Source organism: Varroa destructor, unplaced genomic scaffold (assembly GCF_002443255.2).
Source record: "Varroa destructor unplaced genomic scaffold, Vdes_3.0 BEIS01000001.1, whole genome shotgun sequence".
NCBI classification, from domain to species: Eukaryota; Metazoa; Arthropoda; class Arachnida; order Mesostigmata; family Varroidae; genus Varroa; species Varroa destructor.
In genome coordinates, this window is record NW_019211454.1 from 53,052,674 (window position 1) to 53,072,548 (window position 19,875).

A 19,875-nucleotide genomic window follows, 5' to 3' on the forward strand; every position below is an offset into this window, starting at 1 on the left:
CTGTGTAGCGCTACATTTATTTTGGAATTAAGAACAAAGTAGTACTTATTCGAATGTAAATACAGCTTTTAGAGGAGTTTAAACATCTTTGAAGATGCTATAATAGGCAAAATGATCAGTAGAATACATTGTGTTTACCAAACAATTTTCTCAGTTGTTTTGAAAGAGTGGTTGTTTAAAGACCTTCTAACAGCGAATTGCCTTATTTCAATTACTATCTAAATTCTTAATATGCATAAGTCATTAGCTGTTTTATCCGTTATGTTAGTTTTGTATAGTAATGGCAATAAATTAGTCGCCATACTGTGTATGACTTGGTTTTAAAAAGAAGGTTTCGTTTCGCCAAGGATAGGACTGATAAACAATTGCGTGTACATCAAATAAAGGCTAAAGAAAAAAAGCACGAGCTGAAAGCGGTCAAACATTTCGAACATTGTAAAAAAGGCTTAAAATATCCTAAGCATATGAATCGTCGAAGCTCTATCTCAGCAATCCAAATGGCAACTGATATTCCTTTCTTTAAATCCTATATCAAAAATTTAGTTGTACCAAATCTAGCTCTTAGAGCCGCTTTGATGAAATTTCGCGCCCTTTCTATTTGAATCTTACTGAATACTGTCCGGTGCGCTCCATGAATCCATTCTTCGAATTTCTTAAAATCTGTGTGAAAACTGGCAGTAACGTAAACCATCGATTTCGATCAGAAAAGGAAATATTTAGTTTTGGTGAGGTTCATCCAGTATAAAAAAATTAGTTAATAGATGACCTTCGCTCAAATTTTAGAAACGACGCAATGTTTCTTTCATTAAGACAAATTTGGTTTTCACTCTAAAAATTATTGGCTTTTACCTAGAAAATGAACGCATGCCCATTACCACAAACAGTATGCCAATATTTGCTTCGATTTACGTGCCTTACCCTGTATGCAGGGCGTGAGACACATCTTGTTTTGGCAAAGTTTAGACAGAACGTTGGTAAAATTAGATGTGCGATATGCCTTTCTCTACTACATACATAATAAAATAAATTTTAAAAATATTCCCTGTCGTTGAAATTAGGCGATAAGGCTAACACGAGCAGGGTACGACAAAGTGTAATAATTCATGAAGATATTCTGTCAGTAACGTTAGACATGAAATTCGTAATTCCTGTTGGTGCAATTAAAGAACCTTTGAATTCAACTGGAATAACCGCATATTTTTCTTGTCACAAAAAGAATGCTCCGGGCTATCTGAATCACGAAGAACCTTTGTAAAATAAAATACCAGAAAGCATGAGAAGCATCGTTTTATATATTTTTCGTTATAAATAAGTAGAGACGACAGATAAAATATATATTACCACATTGCTAATAGTAAAAACCTTTTTTATTTATATTACAAGCCTTATTAATCGCGTATGTTGTGATAATAATTCCGTACTGATTTACCTTCTACCTAAGCCCACCGTTTATGACGTCTAATTCAATCACCACCAACTTGCAAAACACGTTTATTTTTTTTATCAATACTATATTACACATGAATTCTTTCTTACTACATTTGACTGTGCAGTCTTTTATATTACAATTCTGGATCGTGTTAGGTGCATGGGGGCGAATCTAGAAAGTGCGAGCTCCATGTAAACATTCTGGATTTATCTAGCAGTTGCTAGATGGCACCACCATCGCTATAAAGACATCTGATACTGGAACGGTGGCACGATTTACCTTCCAAAAACTGCAGAGCGCGTATCCATGCAAAATCAGTAGCATAAGTGCGTTTCAAGGAATTTTCGTGATTTAATGAAATAAGCTAAGTCACCGCATTAATTGTCCATCTGCCTGTGCAGTGTGCAGCGATTAACCTCATCATGATGCTAGCCATGTTACAACCATGGCAGCCGACCTGGCTAATGGGCCCTGGAGATGGCTACATGCGTAGACTCTTTCTTCGTCGACGTCTCAAGATGTCATCGGATCATCCTCTCAGACTATCTCTTTACCGGCCATTAGAACCTCGCAGTCAGTGCAAAAATATACGGCGCCGTCAACCCACTTTGGATGACTTGGTAAACCCGATTCCATCTTTGAAACCATTCGTCGACCCGCCGAATAATTTAGAGTCTGCGTATAAATTCGAGCGAATTTGTAAGAAGTAGAATTTCCAGAGCACTTTCAATCAGAAATATATGTAAAAACTACAGCAGTAACATCATTGGGAATGCACTGCTTCATCCACTTAGGTGGCAACGGAATAATACTGTTAACGAGGTACGAGCAGAAATGCAGCTTCCTTCCAATCTGCGGAATTTAGAAGACTTGAACGTCGAATTGGACGAAGCGACTCGAATAATCACATTAAAGGCTCGACATGTCGTTCATCCTGATAACTGCCGAGTTTTGAATTAGGAGTACTCTCAGCGGCTGGACGATTCAGTTGACTTAAGCCACCTCCAAGTACCAGTCAATATTTGCAAAGGTAAACTTGAAATCACAGCACCTCTCCAACCAATTAACCCATCTGACAAAGCCACTTCCCATACAGTGGAAACAGGCCCCGAGAGTGTTGATAGGAAAAAAGTTGTTCACAGTGAAGAGGAACAATCACCACAATCGGATGTTCAAATGACCACTTCCCATGCAGTGAAAACAGGCATCGAGACTATCGATAAGAAAAAAGTTGTCCAGAGTGAAGAAAGACAATCACCACAATCAGATGTCGAAACTACTAAAGAAAATAAGAGTGGTATGAAAGACGCTACGATCACTGAGAAAGGTGAACAGGATCAAGCAGAAAGAAATGGCGCAATCCGTGAGCGTGCGATGGAAATCGAAGACATAGGCGTTGACGAAGAGTCCGACCGCATTTCCATCTCACCAAGTGGGACTTATAGTGTGAACTGTTAATATCGCACGCAGTCAAGCAAAACATATTCGTATTGAATATAACCCATAAATATGTACCACAGTGCTACACATGTAAATATACCACAGCGCTACATACGTAAATAATGTAATGCAATAAATTAAATATATGTAATGTGAACAATTTGTCTTCACTTACAGCGTAGTACTATTTATCTTCTCTTCTATTTTATCCCTTAAACATACGTAATTCGAATGTGAACAATATGTTTTACTTACAGCGTAGTACTATTTGTCTTCTCTTCTATTGTATCCCTTAAACATATGTAATTCGATTGTGAACAATACGTTTTTAGTAAGAGCATAGTACTACTTGTCTTCTCTTCTATCGTATACCTTTGCTATAATACGCGAGCCTCATATCTTCTGCTTGTAATATTCTATAATTTAGATAACTCAGATAACTCAAGCGGGCGAATCAACATGCATACTATATATTATCTCTTTTTCTGTGTGTTCCATCAGATAGAAAACACAAGATGTTGATATGCTGACGTTGAAGAGAAATCGACGCGAAAGTTCACGAAGTTTTACTCTTTCGATGGACGAAGAGATGGACCCATTTCATTCAAAACAGGTCCCATTGTAAGATTAACTTGCTAAATTATTTAACAACGAGAAAGCTAATGAGAAATTTATTAACTTCATTGAATCATCTTTATCTGATTTTTGCTTCTAAGATTTACAGTCCGCTTTTTAACCTGGTTGCTATATAACTCGAGCAAATGGCATTGATGACTCCGTTTCTGAGAATGAAATTTGAGTAAATTTTACGTAAGTGAAGCATAATTACCAAAAATCATGTTTGATAGAGTCTTTTAGACCCGATCCTCAATATGTATAGGAAACACCTGATCCTGTAGATTTTGGTTCCCAAAAAATCCTTAAAAACAAGTCCAGCGAAGTCGCATTAGAAGGTGAAATTAAATATCATGCCAGAAATTATGCGTTCGCCGAATTTCTTTTTAACACCTTCAGCGTTCCGAATGCGCAATAGCAGCTGGTACCGTTCCATATTTCCTAAATCTTTAACTAGTATCTCTTACACGAAAACGGTTAACATGGACGTTATAAAAAAGCCATCTGCTGCCACCTCCTGCTCAGAATTTTGACTATGTGATTACTTTAGCCACTTGCAAGTGGCTGGAAATATTTCGTTTGCTCATATGCGGCGATTCTGCTTATTAGGCAAAAACGCGAATCAGCTGAAAAAATATATGACACAAACTTAACGCAGCATAAAGCTGTTCCTCATCGCACATAGCAAACAAGTTTTGCATGATCTGAAGGTTTAAGTTGCTGAGCTAATTGAACCACACGGGATCGCACACAAATCTCAAAGCAACACGCGCGATAGTACTCTACATCTCCCAAATGCTGTAGTTGCCGCAGAATCGCGGTGTTTGGATTCTCCAACGTGTTCACAAATACTGCAGTAATTTATTTCGTGTTAACTCTCCATGAACGGCTAAGATATGGGCGAACAGGTACGGACTAAGTAATTTTTAACTTTTTCACAAAATCGGGCGATAGGGGCTTGTAAGTTCTAGGACACCTATTAAGCTGTGTGCGATATCGTCATGAAGACTGGACCTTAGAGCAACTGTTCTCGAAAAAAACTTAGTTCTCCGATTTAAGCCCATGATGAAACAATGTTTTTTGTCAACTACTGTAAAAGGTATATAGTCTGCATCCGCAAACATTAACTTTTTGATTAAATTGATACATAGCTAACGAATAATCTTAATGTGTATCCGCGTATATTTTCTGCTATATTGTAACATTTTTTAACGAGAAGAGCTGACAATTATAAATCGTGTAATGATGATAATATTGACGAACGTTTCTTTCAATATAAAAATAAATATTAATGTATAAATTTATAACTACTTCAATTACGCTTTCTAGAGCAACGATTTTTAGTGGCTCAATAGCCTTCCCACTTTTGTCTTGTGACCTTAAAAAATAGCAGCATAAGATTTGTTCAATGCTATTTGAACTTGCTGGAGCATTTGTAGCATTTAAACATCACAACGAAATTTTTTAAATCTATGAAAAAAAAACACGCTGACATACAACATGACATCCATTGTATTTGTTTTCTTTCCCCAAATTTCGTTAAATTATTTAAGGGGTATGAACCTGGATGAGTGGGTGGCGCCAATACCGGGCCTACCGTGCTTGACGGGCTTATACGTGATTGAGAATTCGCCCAGATAGTGGCCGATCATATCGGGTTTGATTTCAACCTGATTGAAGGTCTGCAATAATGAAAAAGAAGGATAAACTTTTTTTAGTTTTAAAACAAACGCGCATCATCTATAATTTCTATGAAACTGCTAAATAGAGTGAAATCGACTTGAGGTATATCTATTGTGTCTGTTAAAATTCGGGTGCGGGGTTCAAATAATTCAATGTTAAATCTACAATCCAAAAACACAAAAAGACTTAAATAACAAGGATCTGTATCAACCCATTATTAGAAACGACCACAAAAAAACATTTAAATCTGAAAAATCAATACTGCCGGCCTTATTCGAAAACTGACTCTGCACAACATGGCTAATGGAAGCGTGACACAAGCGTGACCTATTCAAGTTTGATCTAAGCTCCGTACTTCAAATAATACAGAAATGAAAAGATGCATATCGTTCGTATGACGTTTACCTTGCCGTTGTAGACTCCGACCATAGAGCCAACCATTTCAGGAATAATCAGCATGTTACGCAGATGGGTTTTGACCACATCAGGCTTCTCGCGTTCAGCAGTCTCCTGCTTTACCTTGCGCAGTTTCTGTAAACGTCAAAACACAGATGAGAACAACCACGTCCACGAGTGACGCACGCTATCAACTTCTTCGTATAGTACCCCACTTATGGCCAATGGATATCCGCAAAGTGTATCATAGCACATTTTGAACTACTAGCACCGTTATAATGACATCTACGAATCGATAGAAGGACGAAACGCCACAATGCATTTCCAAGTAGATTACATATACATTACGCTACCATGAAGCAGCATTTTGGCGACAAAATCTTAGCACTGCTTCCTTAAAATTTTTGACTACCAACACTATGGCTCGTACTTGTTCACATGGGAGAATTTTTTCCGCTTAAATAGATGTCTAACATCTGTAATGAGCAGACCCCTAAACAACTTTACAAGTTAGAGACAGACCTTGAGAAACGCAAGGTGTTTCCTTTTCAGTCCACGCTCGATTTTCCTGCGAGCCCGAGCTGTGAGCAGGGCCTTGAGGTGTTCGTTGTTCATGCTCAGCAAGTGCTCAAGGTCTACTCCACGATAGGTAAACTTCTTGAAAGTCCGTCTTTTTACAAGCTGCTGAACTTCTTCCGCCATGGTTCGGTTTTTTTATAAAATATTAACACCTCAAGAACCTTACTCGTCTAGAGCCACGAGGGAAAAGAGCGTCGTACCGGAAACACAACGACGCCATATTTGATTCCTTTGTTTACCAAAATACCTTATCTTCTCGCTAAAATGTTATTAAAATCGTGCAAATATGTCTATGTTTATATAATATTCGTGAGAATTTGGGGTGTGCTATTAATATTCCGAATAAATGGAAGCACTTTCGATCCGGCAAGTGATTTTGTTTGACGCCATTGTCGTAGCTTTGTTGAGCCGAAGTGCGCGCAATTTCAAACTCCATTCAAAATGGCACGTGTCGACCTGCTTATTGTCGTCAATCGTTTGTAGACTACTAACAGTTATAAGCGGCGAAGCAGCAATGTAAATATAAGTTTTTCTCCCTTAATAAATATTGAATAGCTTTATTTTTTACACAAGTTGCGTAGTACGTGTCGTTGGCGGAACGTTAAGCAACGAGCCCTGATCTTTCTCAACTAGGAGTTTAACCACCCAAGTCGCCATCTCGGCAATCGTTATTTTTGTGAGTGATAGAGATTTCGGCAAAGCACAATGGTTCGAAAGTTGAAGTTCCATGAACAAAAACTTCTTAAAAAAGTTGATTTCATCAATTGGGAAGTTGATAACAATCTCCATGAGGTGAAGATTATGAAGAAGTACTACATTCAGAAACGCGAAGACTATACAGCGTAAGTAGATAAGCTATAACACTTATCACTATGTCAAGACTCATCTATCAATGATTAACATTAGAATAATGTTAATCGTTGATAGTAATAATTTTCCATTTATGAATTATATAGACAAATAATTGGTTTAAATGAACTTACCCAGTGTGTTTGTACAAATAATTTGTGAGAACGTTTGTGAAAAAAAGCGAATTTTTATTATCTAGAAGGAGCGAATTAATCAAGACAGTAACATATCTTGCAGATAAAAGCGCTTTAAACTTATTAATGAATAAAAATCATGAATTTTTTCAGTGTTTTACGAGCAAAACAAAGATTTAATTTGTTTATTCTATATATCCACAACGTAGCGTTAATTGCCATTATTTTCACATTGATACTTATAAATTGGTAAAGTTTATGAACGTATGTAGCAACATGTCTACAATATGACATATATACATTATTTTGTGATAGAGAAAGATACCAATTTATTTGGGGACAAACCGCTACGAGCATATCGCAATCACAAGGGTCAACGTAAACAACGTGCACCCCATAAGGTCTCTCGATGCACGCACGTTTCAAGATGAACATCTATAGCATTAGCTATAGTTTGTGTCATTTAATAAATATACATTTATGAATAGATAGCTTTGAATAATCCACTAATAGTTAATAGGCTACATTTTTTGGACCTTGCAGGTACAATAAGTTGGCCCGGCAAATACGCGAATTGGCGCGAAAAATTCGAGACCTCGATGCTAAGGACCTGTTTAAAGAGTTATCTACTAAGGAACTTCTAAATAAACTGTGTGTAAATCGGCTACTTGCACCATGCAACCGCTAAAGTATTAAAGTGGCCTATGTAAGCATAGGATTTAACTAATTGTTGTGGTAGTTAAAAATCACAGACACCATCTTGACTTGTCTACGATTGTTCATCGTTATCTATTGAAATTGGTTCAGTGAATGAGTTTTCGGTCCAACGATGAATTAAGAAGCATATCTTGCCGATGTTAATTTCAAAATTAAGCTATGGGCAACTTAAGATAACTTTCCTTCGCAGGTATGCGATGGGCATTATTAATGAAAGGTCAAGCCTTGAGGTGGTTGACACAGTGACTGCATCGTCGTTTTGCCGACGACGGCTGCCTGTTGTGCTGAAAAAACTCGAAATGGCTGAGAACCTCAAAGCCGCCGTTGAGTTTATCGAAGCTGGACACATTAGGTTAGTGATGGTAGGCAATTACACAAAGACATTTCCACTGAATTACGCCTACAGAATTGTCAATCGTGAAGGAGATCGTACGTATTTGCTATGATGAAGATCTTGCTTAGCTATAACATATCACATTTGGCTCCGGAGTTAACAATATATAATTAATTTAACGTAGTCTACTTTATAGGTAGTAGTTTGTGTCGTTGCTTTTTGTTACTTGTGACCGACATATTTGTGCCATCTATTTGCTTTGATTTAGCAGAATTGGACCAGACGTGGTCAGTGATCCAGCATTTTTAGTTACTAGACAGTTGGAGGACTTCATCACGTGGACGGATGCCTCGGCAGTCCGTAAGCAGGCTCTTAGATACAACGAAATGGTGCGTACAACGGTAGATACATAGGCATGTTATACTGAACATCTAAACTCAACCTTAATTCCATATTAGACCCTGACAGATCCTGAATTCCCTTAAAAATATTAAAAAAAAAAAAACAGAAGAGATCTTTCCTGTTTCGCAACGGGTTGGTCAATCGTTACTTTATTCATATATCTATGCCTCAATATATATTCAACTCCAGAACAATGCTATTTAGGAAAAAAAACAGAAATTTCTGTTTTAATATGGTTGATATTGAGACCATTATTTTTGCTTGTGTTTTATTTGTTAACCGGGTATCGATATATGCATTTTGTCCATGTATTCCAGAACGACGATTATGATCTAATGGCCTAAACATCTACGCAGAAGTTTTGCGCACAGAAAGGTGTCTCTCGTGGTACTTGAGGAAAGATGTTGTATTTAAGAAGAATTGTATTTAAGTTACGCAGTGAATGGTTAATATTATTCGTGTTATAGCTTATCACATGTGTACATTTATATACTGAAGTTCTGTAATCAATAAAACACGCTACGCTTAATTGCTACGTATTTTTTCTGCGTATCCATGTGTCATCAATTTATACCGCGACTTATAAATGAGTAAACAAGACCGAAAAATCTTAATAAAAGTGGTTATATAAATAAGGCATTAGAGGTCATACTTATTGAGTTTAATAAACATTTTAAACCTGGTTTCCCTTGCCGAATAGAAGTGTATCTTATTTCTGACAAGATGTAGACAAAATCCTTCGAAAAAAAAAGAACGATTTAAAATGCAAATAATCCTTCAAAGATTTGACATAAATATTTGTTAGAACATGTCATGCGTAGCTCACAAACTTAAGTAAGGCGATTAGTAACCTATAACTTGTAGATTAGTTATACTGATCTGAGCAGTTACAGCGTTGCTAGATATCTTTTGACATTTTCTTGAACTAATGCCAAAAATTATCCAAGATTTTTGGCAAAAGGGAGAAAGCTTAATAAAAAGGATTACAATTGCTAACTATTGCTAAAATAAACTCCATAACTGTTTTTTCCTTTACTATTTGATGAAACTTCATATTGTTCGCAAAGCTTTGCCTATTAACTGAATCTTTTTCGTACTAAAAATTAATTTTTAGAAAAAAATGTCAATGCGCTATTGAGAACAACTATAGCAAATAAACGGGCTGACTTCAGATGACTATCCTTGTAACAGGATTTTTTCATTGATAACACGGACAATTTGTTAACTTTGGTTGAACACCGGTGATTACACTTAATAAACCACAAAGATCTACCTTATTTTTGATGCGCGATTTGTTGTCGTTAAGCCCGATGTAAGGAAAGCGCATTTCAAAAAAGATGTATTTATGCGTCAAACATAGTGGTATAGTTACTAAGATACAACCAAATGGGTTAGAACTTCTCCATCTAACTATACCAATTGTACCGTCTTGTACAGAAAGTTCAGTGTACGCAGCAGTAAAAAGCAAACAATCAACGATTTTGGCCTAAAACTTCGGTGTCGGTTAAATCATGTTTGATGATGTCGAATCTATGATTTAACGTAGGAAATGTGGTCACTATGGTTATAGCTATTTTAATATTTAAAATCCTGCTTTAATAATCTCAACTGAAGATTGTTTATTTTGTAAGCCATACGAAATACTGCATAGAAGTACAAAATGTCAGAAAATTGGTAAAAACAGCACTGATGTTTGGCGTATTTAAAAACGTGGAGTACATTTTTTTAATACAATGGAATACGGATTACGATCTGACGCGACAGTTACAAATAGAATCGTAAGCGGACGGAATGGCATTTTATATAAAAACAAAATATTATTAAAAAGGTTGACCAAAAGTATTGCGTTCCGCCAATAAACATTTTGGGCTAAATATTCTAGACTGGCTTCAGGCTATCTCTTTTCTGATTGTGTTTGAAACGAGGTTTCCTAATTTTCATTACACCACAAATTTATGGCGATTACTTGCGATTGCTGTCAATATATGTTATAACCGTCCCTCTACGGTGAAATTGTCACTGTTTTAATCACTGACTTCACATCTAAAATACGTATCGGAATGATTTGGGCTCAATGACTGTTCGCTAGAGACAACACAAGTATCATAATGATATATAATGTATAATACGCATTGCAATGAGAGTTGGCACCAATCATAAAATCAAAAATAGTCTTTACGCCTTTTCAGTTCTTAGTTTTTATATAGTTTTGTTATTTCACTGTTAACTTCCATTCAGTTAGCTACCAAAAAAAGTTACGCATATTCGGTAATTACGTGATGGGCTTTGGCTTACTTAATATAAACGCATACAAAAGTTGGTCGTAAAATTGTATATCCTGTTTATCTACCCTTAACATTTTAAATTCGATAAAAATAGTCCTTTAACATTTGAGGTACAAAATGGAAGTTATCACTACTATGTAACGTATATGTGTTATATTTTAAAGTTCATTGTGGGGAGCAAAAAACATGGGCACATTTATTGTATTCCGCTGGGCGAGTGGGCCCGTGTTCAACATACCTGAATTTCCTCGTACAAAAATTGTCAGTTGGTCGCATTATCGCATCTGAGTGGAGTAAAAATGTCACTTTTGTTCCGTCAGCCATAAGAAAATCAAAAACAAAAAAACAGTGAATACTTGCGTTAGCGTCATGATGAGACAGCTATTTTTGTAGTTGTAACGTCCAGCGATGCGTGCGACATTAGTTGCGCTTCCTATTTCTTGTTCGTCTATATAAACAGCGCTTGTTTTAACACTCGCACGATGTAGAACAACTTAGGCAATATCATCATGGCATTCAATCGCACCCTATCGGTAAGTACGTGAAACACAAATTCAAACACGTGTTTGACTAAATCCATGAACAAAAGTCCAATCAAATGATATAGAAAGTGCTCAGAGTTACATTTTATATTTTACAGGCGGCTCTCTGAGAGACTATTATATATATATATATATATATATATATATATATATATATATATAATAGAATAATAATATATATATTTAAAGGCAGCTCATATGATTCGTTCATGAATTTTAGTCTGTAACAAAAAATTGAGCTGACACTATGGAGTACAGACAACTAAGCTTAGCTTCGTTTTTTTCGTTTTTCTTTTGTTTATTATGGGCAATAATTAGTTCCTTGTAATAATACTGCTCATGATGATGATAGTGGTAGCATCTGACGAAGAGGCTGAAGATCAAACGGCAGCTCCATCTGGGTATGGCAACGATGAAGGAAGGGGCGGTGGACAAGACAATGAAGGCTACCTCGACATGGGAGCATATTCCGGTCAAAACGGAGCTTTTGGGTGGTATGCAGGACATCCCGTCGGAAGATACTAATGCGGTGATAATCATGATAATAACAAAGATGAAGACACATAGTGGACGTGTTGTATTGCAATTTAAGAATAAGAGCACATTCATAGTCAAGCAAGGTACACAAGGAAATGATTGACAATATAATCTAACGTATACAATAGAATCGATAGTTCTTTTGAGTGACCTTGGGCTAACCCTATAATAATGTCTGGAAGTTTTAGGCTGCCCAAGACCACAAACATAAAAGAGTAAAGGCTGTTTTTTGGAGCATTGATTTATACTATAGGAAACCAGAAAGTAAAAGGTAGTAGAACACCGTCTACAAACGGCTGATTTTTGGCCACAGCAGCTGAAATAAAAGGAACATATATTTAGAAATTTCGCGCATTATTTATCTTTGCACTTAATAAGCAAACATGGCTGCTAACCGTCCTGTGAAGCACGCCGAATTTAAAAATAAGTATAAAAGTCATAGCAATAACGCTTAACTTAATAAAAAAGTATTTTTATTGTTTCTTTTTTAAACTGATCCTACATATGCACTAAAAGTTTCGAATTGACTAAATGCTTAGGATTCGTTTACGAAAAAATATCAGTGCTTGAATATAATGATATCAATTAAAAAGATTACCATGACTGTAATCTGATCATGATTGAATCATGCTGAAATCAGGACTGAAACCTTCCATGAACGTTCGTTTCGTTCAGGGGTTAACATATTTAGCGCGCTAGGGCAGTCGATATCAAGGCGTCACATCATCGGTATATAATATAGCTAGATCGGTACGTAACTTAATTTTAGTGCTTTTACCTCTACTATTATTTGGTAGTCCAGTTTTTTAGTCAACAGAGTGATGCATGTTAAGCATAGATTCTCTTGGAAACCCTGTTCAATTTGTCGCAGCAATAATTATACAGTAGATCCACACGGCGAACGTGTAAGCTCATTCTTCCATTTGCGGGTGGCGCATATATGCCTCTAAAATGAATAATATTTTTTACGAATAAAGGCGATTTTCTCGTGGAAATAGCAGAGAACACGTTAAATTCGTATTAACATATAGTACAATTGGTACACGATGCGATTTACTTAAATACTAATAAAGACAAACGGAAAATAAAGAAAACAGCTTAGGATCATAAGCTGGATATCAAAGGTTAGTTACGGTGCGACTTTTTTTTATAAAAGTGGTAGTGACCGTAATTGCTTTGTTGAAACCATCGCTCAAAATGTTTTTAGATTTTCTCTTTGTAAGGATGCTTAAAAAAGGTCTCAAATCCTAGATATGAATTTGCCACAGACACCCAAAGATTCAGCTTCCATATGGCATGGCATTTTTCGTAAAAGGTAAATCAAACATTTTCTCGTAAGCGCATGAAGCAATTATTCGAGCAGCGTATTGTCAAACACATTTTAGTTTAATCGTTATCTTATGTAGCAAGACAATGCAATATATACCTAATTATTGTACACTAATAAAAGTTGTTTGATATCTGTCATATTTTTTATTGAATCTTAATTAGTGAAATTATTGCTTTTCTTGAATCCTTGAGTCGTTGTTCAAAAATACTAATAAAGTAGATAGCATCTATTAGTAGTTAATTCATCAATTTTAAAACCGACAGCTGCTGAACTTTTTGTACGTAGCATTGCTGTGATAGATTAATGTTTAATTACTTCTTGATAAGCCAACAAGCTGCTATATATTAAAGTGGTTGATTAGACAGACATTTCTGTTGGCATCATATAGACGAAACAGTGGTACAATTATGGAACTGGTAGAGGAATTTGTACAAAAATTTGGGTCGGATCATGATACTAGCGATATCTCTATCTACACATGAATATTCACGGACATACCGCAGCCAAAAGCAAACTTAATACAAATAGTTGGTACCATGCAACATTACAGATTTCTCCTGTTGCATCGTACAATTTGTCTTTGAACACCTTAAGCTCATAGGCGGTGATGATTACTAGATAATGCAGTTTTAAGCTAAGAACCCCCCGCGGGTAGCAGGCAATAGAAAACGGAGTATAAATCTAAGCAGTAATTTAATTTAATTCAAACGTGAATCTATCACGTAGATGAAAATAGCTTCGGCTGTGGCTGTAGTAACTCTAATGAAAAGGCTGCCATTCGTTTAACCACAGTAAAACAGTTAAAGGTTTCTTTTCTAGCTCATATATTACGTTCTATGAAATATTAGAATTTGAAAGTATTTTTGTTGTTATAAATTCTAGCAGGAATACCGACATTGAGTAAGCGTTCAGCAAAAAATATCTTTAGTGCAACCTTCCATGAGTATAGTATTTGCATATAAACTCGCTTTGAATTAAGGAATAATTGGAAATGCCGAATTCAGCGCGCGGAATCATCAAATATCTGTCCTATACGTAATTTCATAAAATCACGCATCCTTTTTCCAGTTAGCGTTCGTATCTAAGCATTTATGTTGGTAGCGTGCAGTAGTAGTCACTTACTGCCAACGGATAAAGCTAGGTAGGATTCGAGATTATGAGCCAATACTCAGTTGGATGAATGGTCAGATTTTTCTTCTCGAAATTAAACTTTTCGCTTTTGAGGGGGTTTCGCATAATAGGGTTTATTATGCACACAGACGAAACATAATTATGGAAAGACGGAACACATCTTCCTAGCACTAACATTTTAAACCAAGAAAAATATGCTTGATTCATACATTTTTCGTTATAAATAAACTACGGAACACTTTGTGAAACGTTTATCAATAGAATATTCATAGTATAGCTAGTATCTGTCAGCTGCACTTATAAAGTAGAGGAGTATATATTTTTCGAAGAATTATTACATTAATTACCTTTTCTGCTCTTTTAAAAAACATGTATGAGAACCAAGTACTCTCTTTCATACACTGTCTAGCAAATGCATGCAGGCCCTTTTCTCTGGTTTTAGCGCGTTCGCATCGAAGGCAACCGGAAATAGGAAGCTTATTTCTAGCAGATGATTCATGTCTATGTCAAACTCCTAACAACGATGTACATGAAAAAAAGTATTGCTGCACTCCGTTTCACTTAATTAAATTAATACTATTATCTGCTTGTATTACTGAACGAGTAAATATTTTTTGTTTTTAACAAGAATTAATTATAGTTGCTTACAGCGGGAATGTAAGATCACATTGCTTTTCAATTATCGTATAATTACTCTATTAAAAAATAGAAAGTAAAAGGAGCTTTCCGATAAATATAAGTACGTACCGTCTGACCCATGTTTATCTGTCGTTATACCGAGTGTAGACTACATATTGAACATTCGAACTGAATGAGCTTTAACGCCAGCCTAAAACCATTACGGAAATGTAGTATAGTGTATTATATGCATATTCCGAATTCTCTCTTCAAATAATTGCAATTAAGCATTCCAGTAAGGGGTAAGACATTTAGGAGAATGTATGCTCTACCATGCAAAAACTAGCGACCGTGTTACTAGAGAATCGATTGAATTGGAGACTGTTTGTTTGGGTATCGTTCTGGTCCATCGGTTCATTGTTTGTTGACGCCCTATAAGATTATCGAAAGGCAGTGGAGTTTTCAGAAATAGTTATTCTTATTAGTATTATTATCCTCGAACTGCTGATTCGAACTTTGCACGAAAGAAAATCAATTTTTTATCATTTATTCCTAAATGGCCTTCTATTGTAGCATTAAATATTACGCTTTTGTTTTGGACAAGCCATCTGGATCGATCCTCACCGGCTTTAAGTAGCCTCCGGGGCAGCCTCACGATGACCTATTTTTTTAAACCATGATTCGGCGAATTAAAGTAGGTTTTAGCAATAGTCAACCAACACGATTTTCCGCAGCAAATACATTGATGCCAGTGTGGCGTGATGTAACGTGCCGATAACCAAAAATCGGTCGCCTTAGCTGAATACTCATTCAACTAAATGTATATTTACGCGCCACACTCACAGACACACGTTTACGAGAAGATTTAAATCACTAAATGAGACTATCCCTCTATATTTTTTTTAACATTACTCGTATGCTCCCATTCCTTCGATAAAGCATTCCGTTATACTAACGTTAACGTCGCCTACATAAGAATTTCCAAAATTACATTAACAATTTATATTGTTGGTACATTACCTGACTACGTCTAAAATAAAGTTTCATAAGACATGCTCTAATAATTAGAAACCACTTTGCTTGAAAAAACAACACATTTAACAATTTGATGGTTTTCGTTGATTACCATTTCTTTAGGGCTCAGTTCACTGATGTAAACATGATATGGTCATTGATAAATATTTATGCCCAATTTGTAATTTCAACATCAATTGTCAGGCCACGATCATAGTAAAATCTGTATACAAAATACTGTCACGGCAAGATATATTGCTATTAAGAGCAACCGAACGCTGACCCTGTCCTCTCTTAGCATCGATTGGAAATTATAATGTCGCTATTCGGAACATGGGGTTATTTACTGTACGAGTTTTCATGAAATCGATTGAAAAAGAGAATGCTATTGACAAAAGTAAAAATCTATTGTGGTCAGGGCTTTAGCTAATTAATAGATCTAATAAACAAATTACTATATATAAATTGACGATTAAATTAATGATTAAATTAATAGAACTAATAGACAAATTAGTATATAATTAATAGAACTAATAGACAAATTAGTATATATAAATTAATAATTAATTATACCTATTATAGGTAGACGCAATAGAGTTTAGAGATCGATTTATTCACTACTTCAATTTAGCTAATTAACAGAACTAATAGACAAATTAGTATGTATAAATTAACGATTAACTATACCTATTAATGATTAAGCTATATAAATTAATGATTAATTATACAATGAATAATTATACAATGAATAATTATACCTATTATAGGCAGACGCAATAGAGTTTAGAGATCGATTTATTCACTTTAGAGATCGATTTATTCGCTACTTCTACTTTTTTCTATGAAGTTCACCTTCTTAAAAGGTGAAGATTAACTTAGGTCGGCCGAGGTATCGCCGGGGAGGGGCCATTGTCGCTTTTCACCGTTAACAAGCTGTTCACCATTAACTTTAATTAATTTGCGAAAACGAAACAGCTACATTAACGTATGACACGACCCAATTATATTACAAAAACGACCCAATTATATTGAAACGCTCAAACATTGCCCTTACTACTTGTTCGGTGTATATTTGTAGCTTTTATTTTTTACGAATTTAATGTAAAAATATTGCATATTTAAAATATATACAATAGAAACAGCGCTTGGGCAACAACTTTACGTGGTCCGATTCACCGTTTCTAAGCTTCACATAACGGACTCACAAGCTTTGGTTACCGCTGCTTTATCACAGTAAACAGAACTCATAGGTAATTGACTTCTGGGCTCCAGCAATTTCACTCGGTAAATGAGATCGACATCTTGTCGCTTTCCTCGTCTGGCCCAATATCTTCAATCTCGATAGGCTTCCAATTAATCGGTCGAGTTAGTTTATTTTCTTGCTGTTGGCTTGAACTCATACGAGTGTCAATCTCAACTAAACTTCTGTTATCTCTCGTTTCAGCAGATGCCTGGACGTCAGCTCTCATTTGATTTGACCGTAAGGCTAAAGAGACATGCTTGAGAGGCGCCCGCAACTCAAGTACACCCTCGTGGGGGTTCAGGTTAGCCTTAATTTGATTCAGTTGAATTGCCTCATCAAGACGTTGCGAGTATTTCCATCGTGGTGAGGTATAATGACAGCTACCGCCATGAGTCTTTAACCTGTTGTTGTCAACAGCACAAACAGTCACCATACGTGTTGATTCATCGAGCTCGATGTTAAAATCATCGGAACTTTCCAGGTCGAACGGAAGTTGCAGTCGACCATAATACTCGCTGGATTTGTCGTCTAGTGTCCATTGAATTATCTCAGGCGCTCTGTTGACTTTTGAAACATCATCGCGAACCGCTGAAGCCATACGTAATTGGTCCAATGACAAAAGTTTACTAAAGCCTTCAATCATAGTATCCAATCTTCGCTCCGCTGGTGTATAATTGCATTTGTGCAACGTCTCACAATCGCTGCCATACTGGAAACGGCGCACGGGTTTTGACTCATTATTACACGGGTTTAGTTTCGATCGACGCCAAATAACAGACTTCATATCCGCCAAGCTGCGATGATTATGGCCGTCTTGGTGCCTACAGCAACGGCTACCACCGCGTATTGGCCCACCAGAGAACACCTCGGCCTCCCAAGGCTGTAAAACGCTCACAAACATTCTACGTTTGCTGGTTTGTGTTTTCAAGTTAATGAACGACCACTGGTATTCCTAAACCTGGCGTTACTTCAAATGCACTTCACGAACCAGATTCTTCGACATACGTCTGCTAAATGAGTACCTAATTCCTTTAGCAGATGAGTGTTTCACAATTCTACAATGGAAAGCTACTTAGTGCGCTCTTTTATATCCACGGTGGCGCCACCTAGTCGGTGCTGAAGATATCTCGTATCGCCTCGAAGCAACTCGCACGGCGTAGAATGTTCGATATCATTCTCCCAGATGCTATTGCGCGCATTAGTTAGCAGGCGAAGCCAACTGACAGAACTGGTAAGTGTTCGCCAGCTACAAACTAATCCTCATGCGAAGGAATAAAGGAATGCTAAAACTAAGCAGTGATCCACTTTACCAATCATAATTTCATAATTGTCTGTTATTTTTGTTAGGTAATTACACAAATAACTCACATAGCAGTTTCAAAATATACAAGCGTTGTCAGTCATCATATATGAATATATTCAGTTGATAATTAGCTGGAATTTATCTTAAATTGATTCGCACCACCTGCTTGTGAATTTCACGATACAGTTCCCGGACTGAGTTTTCAGACAAAATAATTCATATTAAATATTTCTGTATCCATACGTATATTAAATTAAAAAGGACATATACTGCATAGCCTGTGCGAATAAAGAGAGTTGTTCTTGTTTATGTTAATTTGAATCAGTTAGACTTTAAATTAAAAAAAAAAGATGAGTTCAGTTAAAATTGACCAGGCTACTGCATTTCTAAATAGTATGAGCTATGTCCAGGGGACGACAGTCTTCAATTCTATAAAACGGCGCTATCTGATCGAAGATTTTAGCTACATATAAATAATAATTCTGTGTTTGCAAGATGGGAAAAACGGACTTATTGAGCTGTTGGCTTTGTGAACGCAGCGGTTTGAACGGTCGAAAGATACGGGGGTCTTTGCTTTGAGCCCTCCTAGTTACTCAGGTATTATACGTATTATTCGAATAAGGAAGTTCTCAATAAGCACTTACATTTAACTACCGGAGTATTTTAGATTCTCATTCAGGTTGATCTGTAGTCAGGCTGGCTGTATGAAAAGCTTGATGTCTAGGTGCCACACAAATTGACGCAAAACAATTTACTTGATGCATTTCCATCTGCGAGAGTTTACAAAAATGCAGCAAAATCCATTCGTTTCTAAAATTGTTGACCATGGATAATAAAAGTCGGTCACATACGACAATGTATAAATATGAAAAAGCGCGCTTTACAATCTGTGGCAGAGCTAAGACTGACGCCAAGGAATGTTATGCTATCTGTTTATTGGGATTGGAAAGGGCTCGCGCACTGAGTTGCTGCCGTCCGGCAAAACAACTGATTCGGGTTTCTATCGTCACAAAAGAAGCCAGAAGATCATCGACCAAAATGACACTTATTTAATTTAGTAATATGATTTTAATATATGGTTTAAAACTTGGCAATACGTTTTCGAGAAACTAATATATATATATATACGTACATAATTTTTTTTTACTTCTTTATTTATGCACGTCCTATATTATATACTACATTCATTCAATGTACGCAGATGATGTAAACATATACGAGAGTCGACAAATACGATGGCAACTTGTTGTCGCGTGATATCCTAGACGAGCTTTAAGTGTGAAGCAAGAGATCA

General features: G+C 36.2%; 2 protein-coding genes and 1 long non-coding RNA gene across 3 annotated transcripts; 2 read left to right on the forward strand and 1 right to left on the reverse strand.

Annotated features, from left to right (window-relative positions):
* Nucleotides 1–4,978: 4,978 nt before the first annotated feature.
* Nucleotides 4,979–6,347, reverse strand: RpS15 (ribosomal protein S15). Its single transcript, XM_022789108.2, has 3 exons — nucleotides 6,086–6,347; nucleotides 5,573–5,698; nucleotides 4,979–5,166 (listed from the first exon to the last, which is right to left on the reverse strand). Exons 1-3 carry the CDS (start codon nucleotides 6,263–6,265, stop codon nucleotides 5,029–5,031), a joined length of 444 nt encoding a protein of 147 aa, XP_022644843.1. The 5' UTR covers nucleotides 6,266–6,347; the 3' UTR covers nucleotides 4,979–5,028.
* Nucleotides 6,348–6,496: 149 nt separating this feature from the next.
* Nucleotides 6,497–9,130, forward strand: LOC111243473 (U3 small nucleolar ribonucleoprotein IMP3). The gene is made up of 5 exons (XM_022789105.2): nucleotides 6,497–6,984; nucleotides 7,669–7,776; nucleotides 8,033–8,194; nucleotides 8,448–8,565; nucleotides 8,896–9,130. Exons 1-5 carry the CDS (start codon nucleotides 6,848–6,850, stop codon nucleotides 8,920–8,922), a joined length of 552 nt encoding a protein of 183 aa, XP_022644840.1. The 5' UTR covers nucleotides 6,497–6,847; the 3' UTR covers nucleotides 8,923–9,130.
* A 1,954-nt stretch (nucleotides 9,131–11,084) lies between these two features.
* Nucleotides 11,085–12,287, forward strand: LOC147758809 (uncharacterized). Its single transcript, XR_015317069.1, has 2 exons — nucleotides 11,085–11,396; nucleotides 11,724–12,287. It is a non-coding gene; the product is annotated as an uncharacterized LOC147758809 (long non-coding RNA).
* The last annotated feature ends 7,588 nt before the right edge of the window (nucleotides 12,288–19,875 follow it).

Bases quoted from the DNA above. Each gene is read 5' to 3' on its own strand.
- LOC111243473 (XM_022789105.2), top strand. From the start codon at position 6,848: ATGGTTCGAAAGTTGAAGTTCCATGAACAAAAACTTCTTAAAAAAGTT. The intron at 6,985-7,668 runs GTAAGTAGATAA...TGGACCTTGCAG, and splicing joins AAACGCGAAGACTATACAGC to GTACAATAAGTTGGCCCGGC. The intron at 8,195-8,447 runs GTTAGTGATGGT...TTGATTTAGCAG, and splicing joins ATCGAAGCTGGACACATTAG to AATTGGACCAGACGTGGTCA.
- RpS15 (XM_022789108.2), bottom strand. From the start codon at position 6,265: ATGGCGGAAGAAGTTCAGCAGCTTGTAAAAAGACGGACTTTCAAGAAG. The intron at 5,699-6,085 runs GTCTGTCTCTAA...TGACGTTTACAG, and splicing joins AACACCTTGCGTTTCTCAAG to AAACTGCGCAAGGTAAAGCA. The intron at 5,167-5,572 runs GTAAACGTCATA...TCATTATTGCAG, and splicing joins TCGGAGTCTACAACGGCAAG to ACCTTCAATCAGGTTGAAAT.